The sequence below is a fragment of the Microtus oregoni genome, unplaced genomic scaffold (assembly GCF_018167655.1).
Source record: "Microtus oregoni isolate MIOR12 unplaced genomic scaffold, Mior012 000020F_ref0000438, whole genome shotgun sequence".
NCBI classification, from domain to species: Eukaryota; Metazoa; Chordata; class Mammalia; order Rodentia; family Cricetidae; genus Microtus; species Microtus oregoni.
The window spans coordinates 39,372,204-39,391,336 of NW_024543079.1; the positions used below are offsets into that span (position 1 = coordinate 39,372,204).

Below are 19,133 nucleotides of genomic sequence, written 5' to 3' on the forward strand. Positions count from 1 at the left end.
TACAGCTGGCTAGAGCACTGTCATTTCTCTAGCACAAAGCAGTTAAGCCAGTTAGTCCTTCCTAATCTCTAGCCCGTGAAGTAGCTTCTTTCTCCCTTGGATCTGGGCCCAGGTATGAAGGAGGTCTTCAGCATGTGTAGATCGTTGAACATCAGTGTGTGTCTGGGACGTTTTCAAATTCTCCAGGAGATGAAAGGAAGAATAGTGGCGAATAAACACTGTCCACAGTGTGATAACTGCAGAAACTGGAGGAAAAGCACCTGGAAACCTGCTATCGCTTTCTCTCATGTTTGAGATTGTCTTTAGTAAAAATATTTTTAAATACGTAGCAATATTTCCAGTTGCTGGCCTCATCCCTCTTCCCTCCCTGCTCTGTAACAGAACCGCCATTTTGTTTCCACAGTCCACCTTTCTCTGTGGATCTGCTGTGCCAGAGGCATCCAGGTTCCTCCCCAGTGCCAACCTTAGGAAGGACCACATGGGTCCATCTAGCCAATCTGGAATGAGGGGAAGTCTCTTGAAGGGTTTCTGGAAAAGGTTTCCATCTACTGAAAAGAAACATAGAGGAAAGTATGGATCTTCCTCTGCTGCTAAATCCTATTACACATGCCTGTGGTAGTAAGAACCCCAGCGCCATTTTGTGACCACAAGGGAGTCAGTCAAGACAAAACTAACAGGCTGAGGGCTACAGAGAAGAAAGATCAAAGCAACCTTGGTCCTTGAAGATGTCACTGAGCCACAAAATAACCACCCTGAAACTGCTCCACTTCAAGAATCATTAAGTAAGAAAATATATAGTTACTGTTTACAGCCGTGGGGCTGGGCTTTCTCTTTGCTCACAGTTAAGCGCATACTATCTGACACAAAGTAATTGTGGAAGAAATGAAAGAAACAATGAAAGAAGCCTCTGAAGTCCAGCAGGGATTACTAGGTCTTAGCAGCATCATGAATCATAACACAGTCATTGCCATTGTGATCCTGCAGGAGAGCTAGATTTCCATGGCATGTCCCCTCACGGACCTCATAGTCTTTTCGTTCACAGCTTATGTTGTACATTTCATTTCTTTATAAAGATATATCCCTGTAGTTTCTCTTATGAAGTAGCTCTTTGATTTTTCTGAGAATATTTTCTCAAATGGATCTTATGTTCACTGCTATTCCAAGATACATAGAGAATCCTAGCATTATTGAAAGACGGTGATCTTCATTAAGTGCCCACGTGGCCTTGGACAGGTTCCTTAATCTCTCAGAATAGATGCCCTCGCCTTCAAAACAGAATTGATTACACCCCCTTGAGGGTCATGGTAGCTACAAGAACAGGATTTAAGCAACTGCTTGTTACTTAAGAGCCAGCTTCTGAAGCTGTGGATGAAGTTTGCGAAAAATCTAGTAGCAGTGAGAGAGTTCTTCAGTTCAAACAACCAAACATCAACTCAGAATCGAACGTCAAATGAACCAGAGGCATTTCTGGCAGTGTCCATCCACATTACACAGCAGGACCACAGCCTTGGTACAGAACACCTCATGCAAAATCAAGGACCACTGCCTGAAACACCTCCACTCAGATTCAAGACCACTGTGTGCTGTTAATTGCAGTGGAGTTTTTTTGTGTTTATTTTTTTAACACATGGTTGTTGTTTTTTGTTTGTTTTGCTCCTGCAGAAGCATAATAGTTTAAATACAGGAAAGTAAAGATTCTTTTGGCCATTTGCTTACCATCATTCTTCCACATGTAAGTGCCAAACTAATAAGCAGCTCTTTAGATTATGAGTTAGATAGAACACTTGATTTTAAAAGCAGCTGTTGGAGTGGCTGGTTGAGTTTCATTTTCAACATCAGCTGAGTTTTTACTTGGAATTAGGATGGAATCCGCACTCATCACAATGATACAAAAAGGGAGGTATGCCAATTATGGTTTTTTTTTTTTTTGTTATTTTGACACACAAGCAAGGATATTCTGGATAGAGGGAACTTCAACTGAGAAAATGTCTCAATCAGATCGGCCTGTGGGCAGACATGCAGAGCATTTTCTTGATTGATGATTGATGTGTGAGAGCCTAGGCCATGGTGGGAAGTGCCACCCTGGGAAGGTGGTTCTGTATTATACAAGAAAGCAGGAAATTACAGCCATGAATAACAAGCCAATCAACAACACTCCTCCACGGCTATGACTTCCCTCAGCAATGGAGTGTAACCTATGAGTTGTAAGATGAGGTAAATCCTTCCATCTCCAGGTTGCTGTTGGTCATGGTCTTTATCACAGCTATGGAAAGCTAACTGGGTCAGGGGGAGAGCACCTGCTCCCTGCCAGGGAGCACGGGAATTTTTTTGGTCATGATCTCTATCACAGCTATGGAAAGCTAACTGGGTCAGAGGAGGAGCACCTGCTCCCTGCCAGGGAGCATGGGGAATTTTTTGGTCATGATCTCTATCACAGCTATGGAGAGCTAACTGGGTCAGAGGAGGAGCACCTACTCCCTGCCAGGGGACACGAAGATGTTCATGCACCAAACCTTCAGAATCCATGAGCAAAAATAACCATTCCTCCTTTTAAGTAGCTTATGCGGAGCCTTCTGTTCCACGGAGAAGAAAGCTAGCTAACACAATAGTGCCTTCCCATGAGCCTCTACTGAAAGGCCAACCAGGAAGGCAGGAAGGCTACTGCTTCCTGCCTCTGGACCATTGTCAGGCAGCCATCGGTGGGTTTAGAGTCATCTACCATGCTAAAGAGACAACCATGCTGGCTCACTCATTGCCAATATTATTTGAAAGCTGATTTAATCTTTATGTTTAAACAACACAAATTCAACAAATAAAATAACAGACCTGATTGATTCAGTCTGTGCCAGTTGAGGACATGATACCTTCCAAGTCCTGAAGATGAAGGATGGATGTTCACTATGTTGGCCTCTGGGGCTCTCTGTCTACAGTGGGTTTCCACTTGGACTCTATTCATGTTTTGGGTTAGGTGATTCTCTGTTCTAAGGGGCTGTTTTATATTTGTGTATTATGGAATGCAATACATCCCCAGCCTCTACCCATCAAACACCTGAAGTAACCTCTCTGACCTCCGGTTAGCCAGAAATATCAACAAACATCCCTTGAGGGTCAAAATCACTCTGGTTTAGAAGCAATCACCCCAGGAGAAACATCAACAAACAGTCAGTAAAATACTTGCCATACAGGAATGAGGACCCGAGTTGGGACCCCAAGCACCCGTGTAAAAATGGTAGTAAATACCTGTAACCATAGTATCATGGAGAAGGTGGGAGGACCTCTAGGCCTTGCTAACCAGTTATTCTTGCCAAGTGAGTGGGGTTACAGGTTCATTGAGAGACCTGGTCTCAAAAATAGGACAAAAGGTATTAAAGGAAGACAACTAGTATCAACCTCTGGCCTCTACATGCACATAAAAACATGTTAAGCATGCACCTACACACACACACACGCATGCATGATAAATAAATAAATAACCACACCATATACCACTAAGAGGCCAAGCATACTGGCCCAGTTTATGCCAACAACCATATGAATGGGGAGGAAGACAACTTGATCCCTAGATCAAGATAGAGCCCCTTCCATACCCTCAAGTACCCACTCATCATCCACCCCCACCATGGACTTTACAGAGGACAGAAATGAGCTTGAATATCTGAGGCAGATGCTGGCATGAGCAGGCATACCCACTGTAGGGAAGTTCTGGGAGTGTAGATTTCGACAGCGGCTTCACTACTTGGCATCTGAGGCTCTATCAGCCTCAACAGGAAACGAAGGCTACGTGATACAGGAAAGAAGAGAAAGAGCTGCCTCAGCACCACCCCTTTGCCTGGTCTACAGCTGACGACATAAGCACCTCCTAAGAGATGCCCAGCCATTCCCAACGGGTCAACCTCCCTGTGATTGAAAGATGACTTTCAGGATTTTTAGGAACATGAGCGACCAAAGTACAATTCATAGAGAAAAAAAAAAAAAGGCATACACATGCAGATGTAAAACTTTGCATGGCTAGCTTCGAAGAATCTTCAAATTGTGACACTGGTCTCCCCATGCAACAAAATCTGAGAAAATACTTTGAGAATCTAGGAGCAGAACCAGGCTTTCAAGTCAGGCCGTAGCCCATCAGACTATGAGCCAGTTCCCACTATCCAGCAACAGGTTCTTTCCATTCATTTTTCCATTCTCTCTCTCTCTCTCTCTCTCTCTCTCTCTCTCTCTCTCTCACACACACACACACACACACATACACACACACCTGCCTCCCTTCTGGCTGTCATCAGCACAACAGAGCTGGCCCTGGAAGAACAGTAACAGTATTGCCTCTTTTGGTGAAGTACCGAGCATGCTCAGTGCGGTGCTAAGCATGTGGTTGGACTTCTCTGGGCTCATTTCTTGCTCTGCCCTCTGCCCAGCACACAGTGGCAGTCAACCAAGTGGAAACAGGAGTGACACCTGCCACTTTCACCGGAGCAGAACATGGAGCTGCTTTCTTACTGGGGAGAGCTACGAACAGCTGCACCCCATTCCTCAGTCTCCAGGGAGAGGTCAGCATCGGGTGAGTTTTCCAGATGGATAGCTGAGCTGTGCCTCCTGGAATGTGACCTTGGGGACCCACACCCGCTCCTAGGAGGGAAGTTAAGCCAAGTCAAGTGCATTGGTCCAGCGCCCTAAGGGCTCAGGAGACCCCCCAGTCTCGTGCCTGACAGCAACCTTGTAGGGTGAAGGACAAGGTCAAATCCAATTACCTCAGGCTGAACTGTCCCAGTGAGAAGGCTTCACTCAAGTGCTCTTCCATCTGGAATGTCCACAGCTGACAAAATACCTGGCTGCACCTGTGTTTATGTGACAAGTCTTAGAAAGACAAGAGAGAGCTGAGTGCATCTGTGCACTTAACAGCTTCCTGGAAAGTGATAAGGCGAGCCAAAACATGAACTCCTGGCCTCCCGCCGGGCACACAGCACACACCACAGTTCCAAATGAAATACTCGCCTTGGCCCCCACAAAAGAGCCTTGGAAGACAGAACTGGAAATACCACCTTCTAGAAAGGGCCCTAGCAAAAGTGGTGCAAGGGTTCCCTACCTCACCTCTTTAGCTCACACTTGCAAACCCATCCCAGTAAAACTCCTTTGAAACGAGGCGAGACCGTCATGATCAGGATTGAAAACACCTCTCACCCCAGCCCCAAGCTCCTCAGATGTGTTTCCAGTCAATCCCTGCACCCTCCTGGGACACCACTAACATGCAACTGGACGTCTTCAGGTTATACAACGCTAATTGCATCGTCTGTGTGCCCTTGAGCCTGGATCCTTTCACTCATTACAGTGCCTTTCCATTTCCAAGTGTATTTCATCACATGGCTGTGCTAGCCTTCGTCCGTTTCCCAGGATGCTAGGGATTGTTTTCAGTTTGAGGCTGTTATACATAGACGTGTCATAAACATCTGCACGCAGGTCCGTTTCATCTCTCTTGTGTAGATTTCCAGAAGTAGTATCGTTAAATCGTTAAGTAGATAACATTACAAGAAACTACCAAAATCATTCCCCAAAGTGGCTGCACGATTCTGCCTTCTCCCCAACGGGAGGGTCCACATCTCCTCCTCAGCTGCTTTGTGTGGGTTGGAGGAGATTGGCTCTCTTAACTCATTCTAAAGTACATTCAGTGTATTTTCATTTCCTTAATAATTGATGGTGTCAAACATCTCTTCACGGTTCAAAGCTTTCTGTTCATAAATTAAGCGGGGCTCCTTTGTTTTCTTGTCAAGGGGGCCATGACAGGTTTTTATATGTTCCCGATCCAAGTCTCCTGTCAGATGCGCATTGCACAAATATTTTTCTCCCAATTTGTGGATCGTCTTTTCATCTTTTAGCCCCGCTTTTCAAGCAACACTTGTATTTAATTAATAAGATCTATGTTTCCAACCTTTTCGTTTATAGTGCAGTTTTTTTTAAGACTGAAGAAAGTTGTGTCTTGCAGAGGCTCACAAAGATTTTCTCTTAATCCTTTCCCAGGTGTGTAGCTTTAAGTTTTACATTGAGGGATGATAATGTGGTAAGGGATGTGAATGTGTGTGTGTATACACATATACACCATATGTCTATCCTTTCACCAACCCTACACTGAACTGATTACTGTAACATTACAATGAGACTTTAAATGCAGCTCTCGTGATTCTGTTTTGTTCTGTTTTGTTTTGAAGATTGATGGCATAATGGGTTGTTATTGGCTGTCCTCTTGATGAAATAAAGGAGATTAATAAAGCATATATCTTATGGGAGTGTCTGTGGTGGTTCCCTAAGAGAATTAACCTAGGATAGAGCACTCCTCAAGTTGTGGAAGGCACCATCACATAGGGAGGAAGCCAAATGAAACCAAGGGAGAAACAAAGTCAGCAGTGTAGACACCCTTCTGCCATGAGCTACCTGGAGGAATGGAACTTGGCTCCACCACACCTTTAGCCATGATGAACTGAAGCTGTGAGCCAAAGTAAATCATTCCTTCCTTCAAAGAGTTTCTGTCACACATCTGGCCACAGTAGCGAAGGTCTGATTAACATAGTTACTCTAGGTCTTTATCTTTACAAAAGAGTTTAGTAATTGTTGATTTCTACATGAGAGATCATTGGGATTTTAATTTGAGCTATGCTGAATTTTGGCCAATTTGATTTGAGTACTGTGATGATTAATCTTAACTATCAACTTGCTGGGGCACAGGAGAGTCACTACTGGGCATGTCTGTGTGATCATTTCCAGAGGCTACCCTGATGCAGGTTAGGCGTATCCTCAAGGTGAGGAACATCTTCCATCAGGCAGCCCAGACAGAGCCCAGGAAAGTGTGTGTGAGTGCGTGTGTGCACGTGTGCGTGCTTTCCCCTCTTCCTAACTGACAGATCACGTCTACCACCATTCCTTTGATCCTACCCCAAGACCAGACTCCAGCAAGTCTATTCAGGTCAGAGTCTGGCAAAGTACATTTGGTTTTGTACTGCCTGTGGCACGGTTACTGCTATCTGTTATTAGTCATATTTACAGTGTGAAAGAGAAGAAAACATGAAAATGTGTGGCTTGGTGGAGGGTGTTGTGAGCAATCTGGACCTTGTGGTGAAGGTGGGTGTAGATAAGCAGCTGAGATAAGGACTTAGCACCACTAAAGAGAAACTTCCTACTCTGCCCCAACCAGTAGGAAAGGTCATCTAAGGTCAAGATCCCACCTACCTTAGGTTTCTGTTTGTATCAATTAGAGTTGTTTGAAAGGGGAGAACTTAAGCTGAGAAGGCCATTGAAGGGATTCTTTGAGAAGTGTTTCTCCAGAGTCAGCCATCAAGGTGCACGGAGGACACTACAGAAGGGAAGGACATGCTACACACACCTTGAGCTGAAAGCAGAATTTGGAGGTGGCATCCATACTGTGCTGGTCTCATGGGCCCATGAGATGCAGGAGTGAGGCGGTTGTGGAAGCTTGCACCAAGGTTCTACAATAACTTTTATGTGATGTGATGTGTAACAGGGTCAGAGCCTCTGGAAACAACTTCTGGGATGGTTATGCACAAACCTTAAAGGTGAAACCTAGGTGGCAGTGGAGATCCCAAATATATTAGAGATGCTGTAGATGTGGGGTATTTGTCAAGCAAAGCTGCAGGTACTGAGTGGAGTCAGCTGGGGGGGGGGGCTACAGTTGCCACGGGCAACAGAATTGAATAGGTGGGACTACCCAAGTCCACTGGGGTCCAGATGATGCTATCACGAGCCCAAGATGCTGGACAAAACTTCAGAGTTTGGTGTTTCTTTTGCTTAGCTTAGGTTAGTTAATCTTCCTCGTTATCCTCCTGGTTTTGCGTTAAAATACTACCATCTACTCTGCACCAATTTATATTGGAAGCATATGGTTTTCATTTTTATTTGTAAAGGGTAAGATTATATGAGGTAAGAAATTATCTTGGATCTCAGGGAAGACACTGAGTTTGGGCTGGTGAACAATATTAGAACTGTTAGACTTCAAGGGTTCTTAGAGATGGACTAAATACATTTTGCCTAATGAGATGGACTTAAGGTGCTTGGGGTAGAATGTTATGGTTTAAAGTCACGGGCTTGGGTGCCAAATCGATAAGGGTGGACTTGAGATCATCTTGATCGTCTACTTTGTTAGATTTAGAAATGCCTAGGGAATTGCAGAGATACACTTTCGGATATGCCTATGGAAGAACTGATTAAGAAGTAAGTCCTGTCCTGGATGTAGATGATACTACCAATCATAGGTGGCTGGGGTTTGGGACTGAGTAAAAATGGGAAAGAGAAAAGGCCATCTGGATATCGGTACTCTCCTTTCCCTGCCTCATACCTACCCCTGCTGCCATGCCTTCCTCCATCCTCATTACTTCCTCTAATGACTGTACCCTCAAACAGCAAGCCAAAAGAAATCTTCTAGTTGCTTTGCTTGAGTATTTTTATCATTGTGGTGAGAAAAATAATACAGTTATCTCAGTCTTTTTAAAATAAGGGAGAGGTCACTTTTTTAAAGGAGTGATTGTAAAAGAAAATCTACGTTTTCTCAGACCCACCAACACAGCACTGTGTCCATGACCTTAGCTCTAGGCCAAGCGCTAACTGGGGAAGGAATAGCATAGGGCAGGCCCAATGTGGGCCTTCACATAATCCGTCCTTCACATCTCTAGATAAAGATGGTAAGTAGACACAGAGAATCTGTCTTGAGAAACACCCTGAACCCTAACCGAGAGGAGAATGAATTCCTGACAAGTCTTCAAAAAGACTACAACGTCCCAAGAGGCTGCCTGAAATGAAGTAGGAGTTCACTGATATAAAAAGAGATGAGGTAAGTTACTTTATCAAAGGGAATAACAGCATCAAGTGTATGAAAACACATGAAGCTTGAGAGGAGATGGACCAGGAATGAATCCAGAATCCCATGCTAAGCATCTGGATTTCATGCTCTGGGGCTGGAAGCCCACAGAGGCTTCTGGGAAGAAAAGTATTATCAGATTTGTGTTTGAGGAAGAGCCCTTTGTTGGTGGGCAGATGATCTCTGGAGACAACCCTGTGGGTATGGTGATGGCATGCAACCATTTAGGGTTGATGGAAAGGTCCCTAAAAGATAAGGCCATTAACTTGAGAAGAGACAAGGGACTGTGGGGTTGGGGTGGACAGAAGATGTACCAGAAGGTGTAGAGCCTAAAGAGCATCTGTCACTCTCTAGACCCATCTGCAAGCCTGTACTGAGTTCTGCCATGAAATACCTACAACATAGCCTACAGTCCTCAAAACACTAAGTAAAAACATATGATTTGAACACTCCATGAAGATCTGTAGTCTGACCCTTGAGAATAATATTCTGTAGGAAGGTGATGAAAAAATGTAACCTTCTAAAGATAGCTTGACTTTCAAGATTTGAGCATCAAAGAGAAATAATTCTTGGCAATTCTTGTGTATAAATCTGGTCAGAGCCTTACTGTGAAGTCTGAGAAAGAGACAGATAAAGCAGTTGGCCAGAGCCCTAGTGACAGAAACAACTATTTCTTGAAAATAGAAAAAAAGGGTAGAAAGGCAATTTTTTTTATTTTTACAAAATTTGGAGAACTACATTCTCCCCCAGCTGACCCCACAAGATCAAACCAGCTCCAAATGGGAGTCACTAGGTATCTGCCAGCTCTTGAAATCAAAGCCCAATGGCCCTGATGACCCTGTTTCTTGCCTTTTCTTTATTTTTGTATTTCAAGATGACAGTTTCATTACTGGCTTGATATCACCTGTCCATTCAATAAGCTTTCTGATTCATCTGCCAACTTCAGAATCTGATTCTAATCCAAGTCATACACAAGAGTCCATGACCCCTTCACTTCTTGCTAAGTCATTCAAAACAAAACTAGGAACAGCCTTGGGGTGCCTGTTGAGCCATAGGTCTGTACAATGGGCACAGACACTCTTCACCTTGGGGACTGATTACATGTAGGCCCTCTAGTTCTGCCTTCCCCGTCTCTGGTCCACAACCCTGTGTCTTAGTTAGGGTTACTATTGCTATGATGAAACACCATAACCAAATCAGGACAGGAACTCAAACAGGGCAGGAACCTGGAGGCAGGAATTGATGCAGGGGTCATGGGGGCTGAGGGGTGCTGCTCACTGGTCTGCTCAACATGACTTGCTCAGCCTGTTATTTTTTCTAGAACCTATAAACACACAATGAGTTGGGCACTCCCACATCAATAAACAATTAAGAAAATTCCCTACAGCTGGATATTATGGATTTTCTTAATTGAGTTTCCATGCTCTTAGATTACTTTAGCCTGTTTCAAGTTGACATAAAACTATCCATAACACCTTGGAGATGTCAAACCCTTTGTAAGAATTGTCACCTATAACCCCAATGTCTTGATGTGACACTGACCTCAACGACAGCTAAGTTGGCCTTACTTCAGGACCAAAGGAAGCCAGGAGATAAAAGTCTGTTTTGGAGAAGAACCATTGTTCAGTTTTATCTAAAACTCATGTTCCTGTGGACTTTCCTGTACCTGTAGCAGATGGAAAATTTGTTTCCTTTCTTATCTATTTAAGAGAGAAAACCAGCAAAAGAAACAAACAAAATCATCCTATCACAGGCTGCTGTTATCTTCTGCTTTTGAAACATCAGTGTAGAGGCTCATGCAAAAATGCCACAAGGTTGGCTCACGTGGGTGCTCCCGTGTCAGAAGGGAGAGCTAGAGGTGAGGTGCCGTTTCTCTGCCTCTTTCCTCTTTCACGGTTGCCCAGGGGTATCCACCACGAGGGAACGCGCTGCTTTGGGCTGCCGCCCTGGATCAGTAAGGAGGAAGAGTGCAATTCTTTCAACCTTACAGAGAAAGAACAAAATGAAACACCCACACACTGGGGAAACTGTTCCCCACTGCGTAGGTGGTGGGGCCCCAAGAGCTGTTATCTGCAAAGGGCACTTTTCGGGGTTACCCAGTTGTCACACTGTGTGGATTCCACCCAAAACCTCAAGCTAAACAATGGGAAATAAGCATCAAAGAGACAATTTTCCACTCTGTACAAAAATGACTTGACTTTATAAAAATAAATTAAGGCACCATGATAATAAATGAACTGTGAGCAAGTCCCGTTGCTAAATGTCCATCAGCCATGGCAGGTGTTCTTCTTGCTTTGCACATTTATAGTATCTGAATATGGCTACAGTATCCTCCGCTTCCCCACACCTCAGCACCAACCCTATGTGGCATATCACATGCACCCCTATGCCATATAATCAGGTCTGGAATGATGGATACAAAGGGATAGATGCAGAAGTAGATGTGGATGGTGTGTGTGTGTGTACGTGCACGTGTGTAGTCACATATGTGCATGAATGTGAAAGTCTGTGTGCACACATGCATGTCTGTGTGCTGTGGGGGATATTTTTCATCCTGAACAGCATCCTCTTTTTAATGGGACAGATTTAACAGCTGGAGCACCCCTGGATGCTTTGCGGCCTCAAGCACCTTAGTTATCATGCAAGGTCCCCTCCTGCTCTGGAAGAGCTCTGTCCCCACTTCTGTCCACAGCAGACTGAGAAATGCTTGCTCATCAAGGTTACGTGATTTTCCTGACTCCTTCATTTCCTCTTCAAACTCATCTCCTTACGATGCCTCCACCCATTGCTCTACGGAGAAGCCATTCCTCCTCATTTGTCACTCTGGAACCACGTTTGCCTTTTCCTGATTCTCGAATCTATCTCCATCCACTGCAGAGGTCGATCGGGGTTTTCCTCATCTTCCTCACTCTTGTGCTGGCCTTTCTATGGGAATTTTTGAAAAGGTCTGCTGATAAGACCCAAACCTTGTCCTCAAAGTCTTCCTGTCCACACAAAGAAGACCCAGGAAACTCTCACTCCAGTCTCTGGGTTCTGCTAAAACATAACAATGAAATTCTCCATCCCAACTGTTTGTGAAGGAACCAGAACTGTGTGGACTTCATAAAACTCCATTTCACATAGCAATGACAAGGAAATAGTATGAACACTCTTCAAAACAATTAACTTGAGTATTGCCATGTAATTAGGACTCTAATTCTTATATAAGTCCAAAAGGAGTAGAAGCAAGGACAAGACATTCATGTGCTGTATTTATAACATCAACATCCCTTATAATTAAAAGGCAGACACAGCCCACGAGTGCACTGATGGGTGAATGTGTCTTAAGGGCACGGTGAGAGGCATCTCATCAGCTGTGACAACCCAGCTGTGCTGATGAGGGGACAGCATGCTCTTTCAGGACAATGTTTCTATGTGTGTGCACACCATCCAAACACTGCACACACCAGACTTGGGAAACACACAGGTGGAAGATAGGGTTTGGGACTTGTTACTCCAAAATATGGCCCTTTGGCATGAGAAGATCGCAGAAGAGAAGATCACCAAAACAGCTCGCAAGACTCTTTAGAGCACCCTCTCAATTCGCAAAGGAGCATCCTGACCTCTGAAGGCACCAGAGCACAGAGAAGATCTGAGCAAAAAAAGGCCCATCATTTTATCCACACTAGAGCAGTGGTTCTCAACTGTCCTAATGCTGCGACCCTTTAATACAGTTCCTTGTGTTGGGGTGACCCCCTAATCATAAATTATTTCATTGCTACTTCATAGCTTTAATTCTACTATTGTTATGAATTGTAATATAAATATTTAATGTGCAGGATATCTGATAAGCAACCCCAAAAGGGATAGGGACCCCAGGTTAAGAACCACTGCTCTAGCACCTGTCTAATCATGCTTCTTCACTTTGGGTCTTTGTTTTCTTATAAAACCTCCTCCTCGTGTAAAACGTACTGAATGAACATGTACATCGGCCTCTCATTACCTGCCTTTTGTTATGTGACCTCAGCCATAAGCTTATGTGACAGGCAAGGGGAAGATATCACTTTACCCCCTGCACGGCCATGAACCTGTCTGGGGCAGCCTTCATCCACCTGCTCCAGACATGTCTCCCCAAACACCTTCCTTCTCATACATGAACTCCGAGAAGTTCAAGTCCACTCCTGCCCTCTTCCTGTTCATACCTGTTCTGTTTTTCAGCAGCTATTTGAGTCTCACACTTAGATCAAAACTGAACATACAACTTGTAACAACTATCTTCAGGATGAAAATTTGTCCCGACGCCTGGTATTCTTTTGAGTTGTTTGCGGAGAGATGAGCAGATTAACCTGAGCTGCCCGCCTTTGATCCGAGGGTGGCGCTTTGGGGAAGCGGTGAACACAGCGTACATGAGAACAGGAAGACACTGCTTATCAAACCTTCATTTTAATTCATTCAGCACAGTATATCTTGGTGCATACACACAAGAGAGATGATTCTAGAAGCAAACATTCACAGGACAAGGCTACAATGATGGCACTAGAAAGTAATGCTTTGTTTTCATTGACATGGTGCGATTGCCACCAGGGTGGATATCATGAAGCGAGACAAAAATCGAGGCCCTTTGCCTCTGCCAAAGGCAGGAAGGCAGGAAGGAGAGAGGTGTGGTGGGCAAGGAAAGAGCTCTACAAACAGGCCTGGCCTGGCCTCACAGGTAAAAACCCCCTCACTCTGATTCTCAGACTCAGGCTCAACACGCTACACACAAATCACATCTGTGCCCTACCGTCAAGCTTCTCGAGTTCATGTCATTCAGAAAATGTTGTTGGGCACAGGGGTCACACTTGTGATCTTAGCACTTGGGAAGCAGAGGCAGGAGGATCAAAAAACAACAAGCCAAGCTGAACGACCAAGAAGACTGTCTGTAAACAAGACTGACGGCAGAACTGAGTACCGTGGTGCGATCCTATGATCCCAGTGTTAGGGAGGCTGAGGCAGGACTGCAAGGTTGAGGCCAGCTTGCAACGAACGCATAAGCAAAAACTAAAACCATTCCTCCACCGCCACCACCACACATTCCTCCAAACAACAATTGCAATTGTACCATCTCCAACATGGAAAAACAGCCACCAAAAAAGAAACCAAAACAGAACACAAACCTCAAAATTCTTCAGGACCTACGAAAACCAAAACCTCTAAACCACAAGCCCATTTCTTTTAAAAAAAGATTTTAAAACCTTACCTGTGGCTATAGCGGATGGCTATCGTCAGTCCAACCTGCAATTAAGAAAAAAGAGGGAAAATACAAATTAAATAATATAAAGGACATGCTGAAATCACAAGAAAATTAGCTCAATATGGTCAATTATTTTTAAACATTTCCTAATGTCTGGGGTTGGAGAGATGGCTCAGCCGTTAAAGGCTAGGCTCACAACCAAAATATAAGAGTACTGGCTGCTCTTGCAGAGGTCCCAGCACCAACATGGTGGCTCACAACCAGCTGTAACTTCAGTGACAGGGCATTTGCTATCCTTTTCTGACCTCTGTGGGCAGTAGGCACATACATGATGCACATACATACATAAGCAGACAAACCTTCATACACATAATAAAAGTAAATCTTAAAACATTTCCTAACAGGCCTTGTTGTTTCACAGCCATTTCTAATGATAGTGCCTTGATTTCAACTTTGCTTTGAAAGGATCATGATATTTTGAAAAGGTCTTTAGACAGCCAAGGGTATTTCATCATGGATCAGACAGAAAGCATCCTTAGTTGGGAGCAACTTGCAGGTCAGGGCTCTTGGGACATCAGTAGAAGGATGGGGTGTCAACATGCAGCCATTACCAAGGTTTGCATTGGTACAGCAAAACCAAGAGTGGGCCCCCCCAGTCACCCCTTTCACAGGAGCATCATGTAGACTCTAGACCACCAAGGGATTAGATACCTGGGCCAGAGGTTTCCTGGGGATTCACTTAGCATTTAAGGCTATCCCATCATCTCAAGGCCGGTCAAGTCACATTCTAAAGACTGTAGAGAAACCAAGCCCCAAATGGAAATGTAACTTCAGGGAATGGTACATGTGACAGCTGGATGCAGCAGCGACAGGAGGCTGAAATGAAGCTGTGATGTCCTCTTTACCTGCAGCAGTATCATGGAAACCTCTCAAGCATACATGGTCACAACCATAAGGTCAAAACCATAAGGCATGAGCCCTGGACATTTCACACACGGTGAACAGTGAACAAGACAGTCAGGTTAGCGGATTGAGCTCAGCTGCAACAGCAGTTACTGAGGTCCTTGATGCCAGTTTCCTAGTTTTAAAGTGGTCAGAACCATTGTTTCCTCTTAAGAATAATGTTAGGATGAAGATGTTTTCTACATTTGTGTTTATAGCAGTATAACTGCATGACAAACACAGAAAACGCTACCAATATTAACTACTGTATAAGTACTATAATCGATGCCTATCTATGAAAATGTTAGTATATTCCAAAACTTAATTTTCGATTTGTTTTTAGAACTTTGGAAGTGCTTCATTATAGAAAAGATGTAATCAATGTCCAGTGAATCTATGTAAGTCTCATGAGCCCTCTTATGTCCAGCCACGGCATTAGCCATTAAAGAAGCTCACAGCAACTAAGAATCTAAGTACCACCTGTAATATTGCTTCTGTCTGAAAGCCTAAGTTGTACCTTAAGATCCCCAAATACCATTCATGCTTCCTTGCTATCCCCTAACAGAGATGGGGAGAGGGTGACAGATGACATGGCCATGATACCACATTTGGTGCAAGATGGCAGGAGGGACTCCAGGCCGTGGAATTATAGAAAGAGTGAGGAACAGAGAGTGAGAAAGAGGGCAAACTGAGGTAATTGAGGCAAGAAAGCCCAACTGCTGTCCAGCTGACCATGTTACAGAATCCCCTGGATACTGTTGGAACAGCACAGCTCCAGAATAATTCAGAACAACACTGCAGTTATCCAAAATACAGACCCAGTCATGGCAAAACATCAGCACACCCAGGAAAAGTAGGCCTAAGTTTACACACACACACAAAATGCATGCAGGGACAAAGAAGATGGTTCAGTTGATAAAGAGTTTGTCTTGCAAGCAGAAGGACTTGGGTTGAATACCCCATTTAAAGCTACACTAAAAGAACTGGATATGGTAGCAGGCCCTTGTAACCCTCACATCAGGAAGAAGCAGGCAGGCAGATTTCTGGGACTCTATGATCAGTCTGCCAGGCCTACATGGTGAGTTCCAGGTCTGAGAAAGACCCTGCCAGATAGATAGATAGATAGATAGATAGATAGATAGATAGATAGATAGATTAGATAGAACAGGTGAACAGCACCTGTTTCCTGGCCTCCACACACATGCACGTCCCCCAACAAATATGCATGCACACATATGTGAACATGCATACACACAAAGAGTATATAAATGTGCGTGCATGAAATATTAAAAACCAGGATGATCTTATATTACATTTAACTGAATTTACTCCATTATCTATCACAGCTAAACCTGTCGTGTATTTTCTTTAAGGCCTTGGGGACCATTAAGAGCACACAGAACACAGAGGAAATGACTGGGAAAAAATGAGAAGCCGCGACTGCAGCCAAGGTGGGGATGAGCAACTTACAGACTCCACACACTGGGTCACATTGTATTTCCTGTGGTTAAAGACTTCTGGCTTGTAGTTCAGCTAATTATAAGATAATTTTACTGGCTGAATATGTTGATAAGCTTTGGAGCAAAGTTTAATTGGTGGCTGCTCTACAGTAGAAAGATAAGCCCTTGCTGGGAGCACAGAGGAAACAGGGAGGGAGGGACAAGGAGGGAAAGAAAGTGGGAAGCTACTCCAGGGCAGTTGTGCTGGTGAAAGGGGCCGGGCAGAACTGCTGTAGAGGCAGACCAGAGAATTCAAGCATTTCCCTTCTCTCTCCCAGCTTCAGAGTCTAATGTGTTTTGTTGTCATTTTCAGAAGGACAATTTTATTAAAGAAGAAAATCTGAGCCCTGAATACTCCAATAGACAGGGCTGGCACATACCCAAGGCTGGCCTGGTCACTGATCCCTACACACCACTGTGAACAATCAGTGTTAGGGACCGAAATGATGGGACACAGGAAAGAGCCCTGTGGCTCAGTGGGTACTAATTCAGTGTTGATGAGGATGGGGCATATCATAGTTGTTCTACACAGAGAATGTACTGGTTCCAGTCAGGCAGTCCTGGGAAGGAACAGGAAGAGAGCAGACAATCTCTAGAAGGTCTAGTTTGGAAGTCCAGGTCAGAACAGGCCAATGAGGCAAAGTAGGCAAAAAGCTACGCGAGGAGACTGCTTATGCCTGCTCTCTGGTTTCCTCCAGGGAAAGCAAGCGAGGAGAAACAGCTCTAAGCTTTCCATACCAGAGAGAACACCACATAAAGGCAGCTGTGCGACCTGCTGAGAAGTGAGCCAGATGCTCCATTCCTTTAGCCTTAGGAGCCACCATTGGCCAGTCCAGCTTCTGGGGCCACTGGCTCTGTTTAGATGCACCAGGACTCAGAAATTCTTTAAGCAAGTTGCATGCTTCTCATGCACTCACACACATACATGCATTAGTATGCATATGGACACATCCATTCATATTCATGTACATACATGTATATACCCTCACACATATCTTCATAGTATACACACACACATGTCCACATGCTTGCTCAAATGTGTATATGTGTGAATGCATGTGTTTGCACAGATGCTACATATACATGTGGGCAAGAACCATTACGTGTACCTACATTCATATACATATATATACATACATATATGCATACATATCAATGTGCCTGGATACACTTTGGCATTCAGAAAGGTTGCTGGAGCCCCTGAGACAAGGGGATGCCTCAGACAATTGGCCCTTTTGTTGCTGGTCTCAGCAGGGGCCTAGAGGAGAAAGGGGAGGGAGGTCTGTGGGTTGCCCCCCTGACCCTGGCCCAGCCGGACTGAGGCTCGGGGACATGGAGGTCAGCAGGAGTTTTGTGCTGGCCTCCCTAGGGAGCAGCCCCTCAGGACACGCTGTAAGTACTGCCAGAACACTCGTCACAAACTCTTTTTCACAGTGCTTCTCTCTTAGATTTACACAATTTGTTGGTAACAAAATTAAATCACATTCTAATGGCAAGGAAAGAGTAACTTAAACATTTTTCAAAGCCCCCACCAGCTATGCAAACCTTTTCCCTTCTGTCTCCATCTGAAATCCTCCTCCTTGGAACACAGACAGCTGTTTTGTATCAAGGCTGGGGTTTCTGTATGACCCAGGGAGCTCAGACAACAGGCAGCCCTTCCTGCATTAAAGGGTAATCTGAGAATAATTTGCCATAAAACACCCAGCAGTGCTCCAGCTGTGGCCAGATAGACCCTGTAAAGCACCATGCAGACAACGTGGTCCTTGTAAAATAATAATTTATAAAATCACATTTTAAAAACACACTATAATTTTTAGGAAGAGAAAAGAGAGAAAGAGAGAGAAATGGTTTAAATTATCACAGAAGGTGCTGGGGAGATTTCCTTCCAAGTCCATGGATTACCAGGAAGTGGTTGCTCCAAAAACCCTCTCCCCCACAGTCCTGGTACAAACAGCTGACAGGTGGAAAAGGAAACGCCAGTAAACCCCAGAGTCACTCAACCCAGTGGGAGATGTTCCAAGTCTAGAACCTTCTAAACCAGTGACAGTGCCTGAGCTGAAGGAGCCATGACCAGCAGCTTGGCCCTTTCTCAGGGGCAGCTACAATCTCTAACCCAGAGCTCCCAACTTATTAAGAAGAGCTGACACTAGGGAATTTATCATGAAAATGCATGAGTTTTAAAATAATTTAAATAATTTCACTGGACACATCTCTACACTGCCAACCCTCCAGAGAGAGAGAGAGAACACCACTCACAGAGTCATAGCATAGAGACACAGGCACAGAGCAGAGACAGTCACAGCGCAGAGACAGTCACAGCGCAGAGACAGCCACTAATGCAGTCACAGCACACAGAGAGAGAGGCTCACCGGGAGTCACAGCAGAAAGAGAGAGTGCCACCTACAGAGTGTTGCATCATGGGCAGGGTAGTACTTATGGTCATGGCATGGAATGACTCTCTTATAAGCAGGGGCCATAGCATGAGGAGATGGCACGAACAACTGTGGTATAGACAGGCCCTCCCATAAACAGCTTCAATGTAGGTAGCTTTCCACATGGAGTCATGACATATTAATAGCTAAGATGGCTGGGCATGGAGAAAATGGTCCACAGAGCGGATTCCTTT

General features: G+C 44.5%; 1 protein-coding gene across 1 annotated transcript in view; it reads right to left on the bottom strand.

Annotated features, from left to right (window-relative positions):
* The window catches only part of Acoxl (acyl-CoA oxidase like), a 238,241-nt gene that overhangs the window by 179,887 nt on the left and 39,221 nt on the right, over positions 1 to 19,133 (bottom strand). The window contains exon 8 of the mRNA XM_041670171.1: positions 14,073 to 14,107. Within this exon, the coding sequence (XP_041526105.1) occupies positions 14,073 to 14,107 (35 nt within the window). The remainder of the gene's footprint in view (positions 1 to 14,072; positions 14,108 to 19,133) is intronic.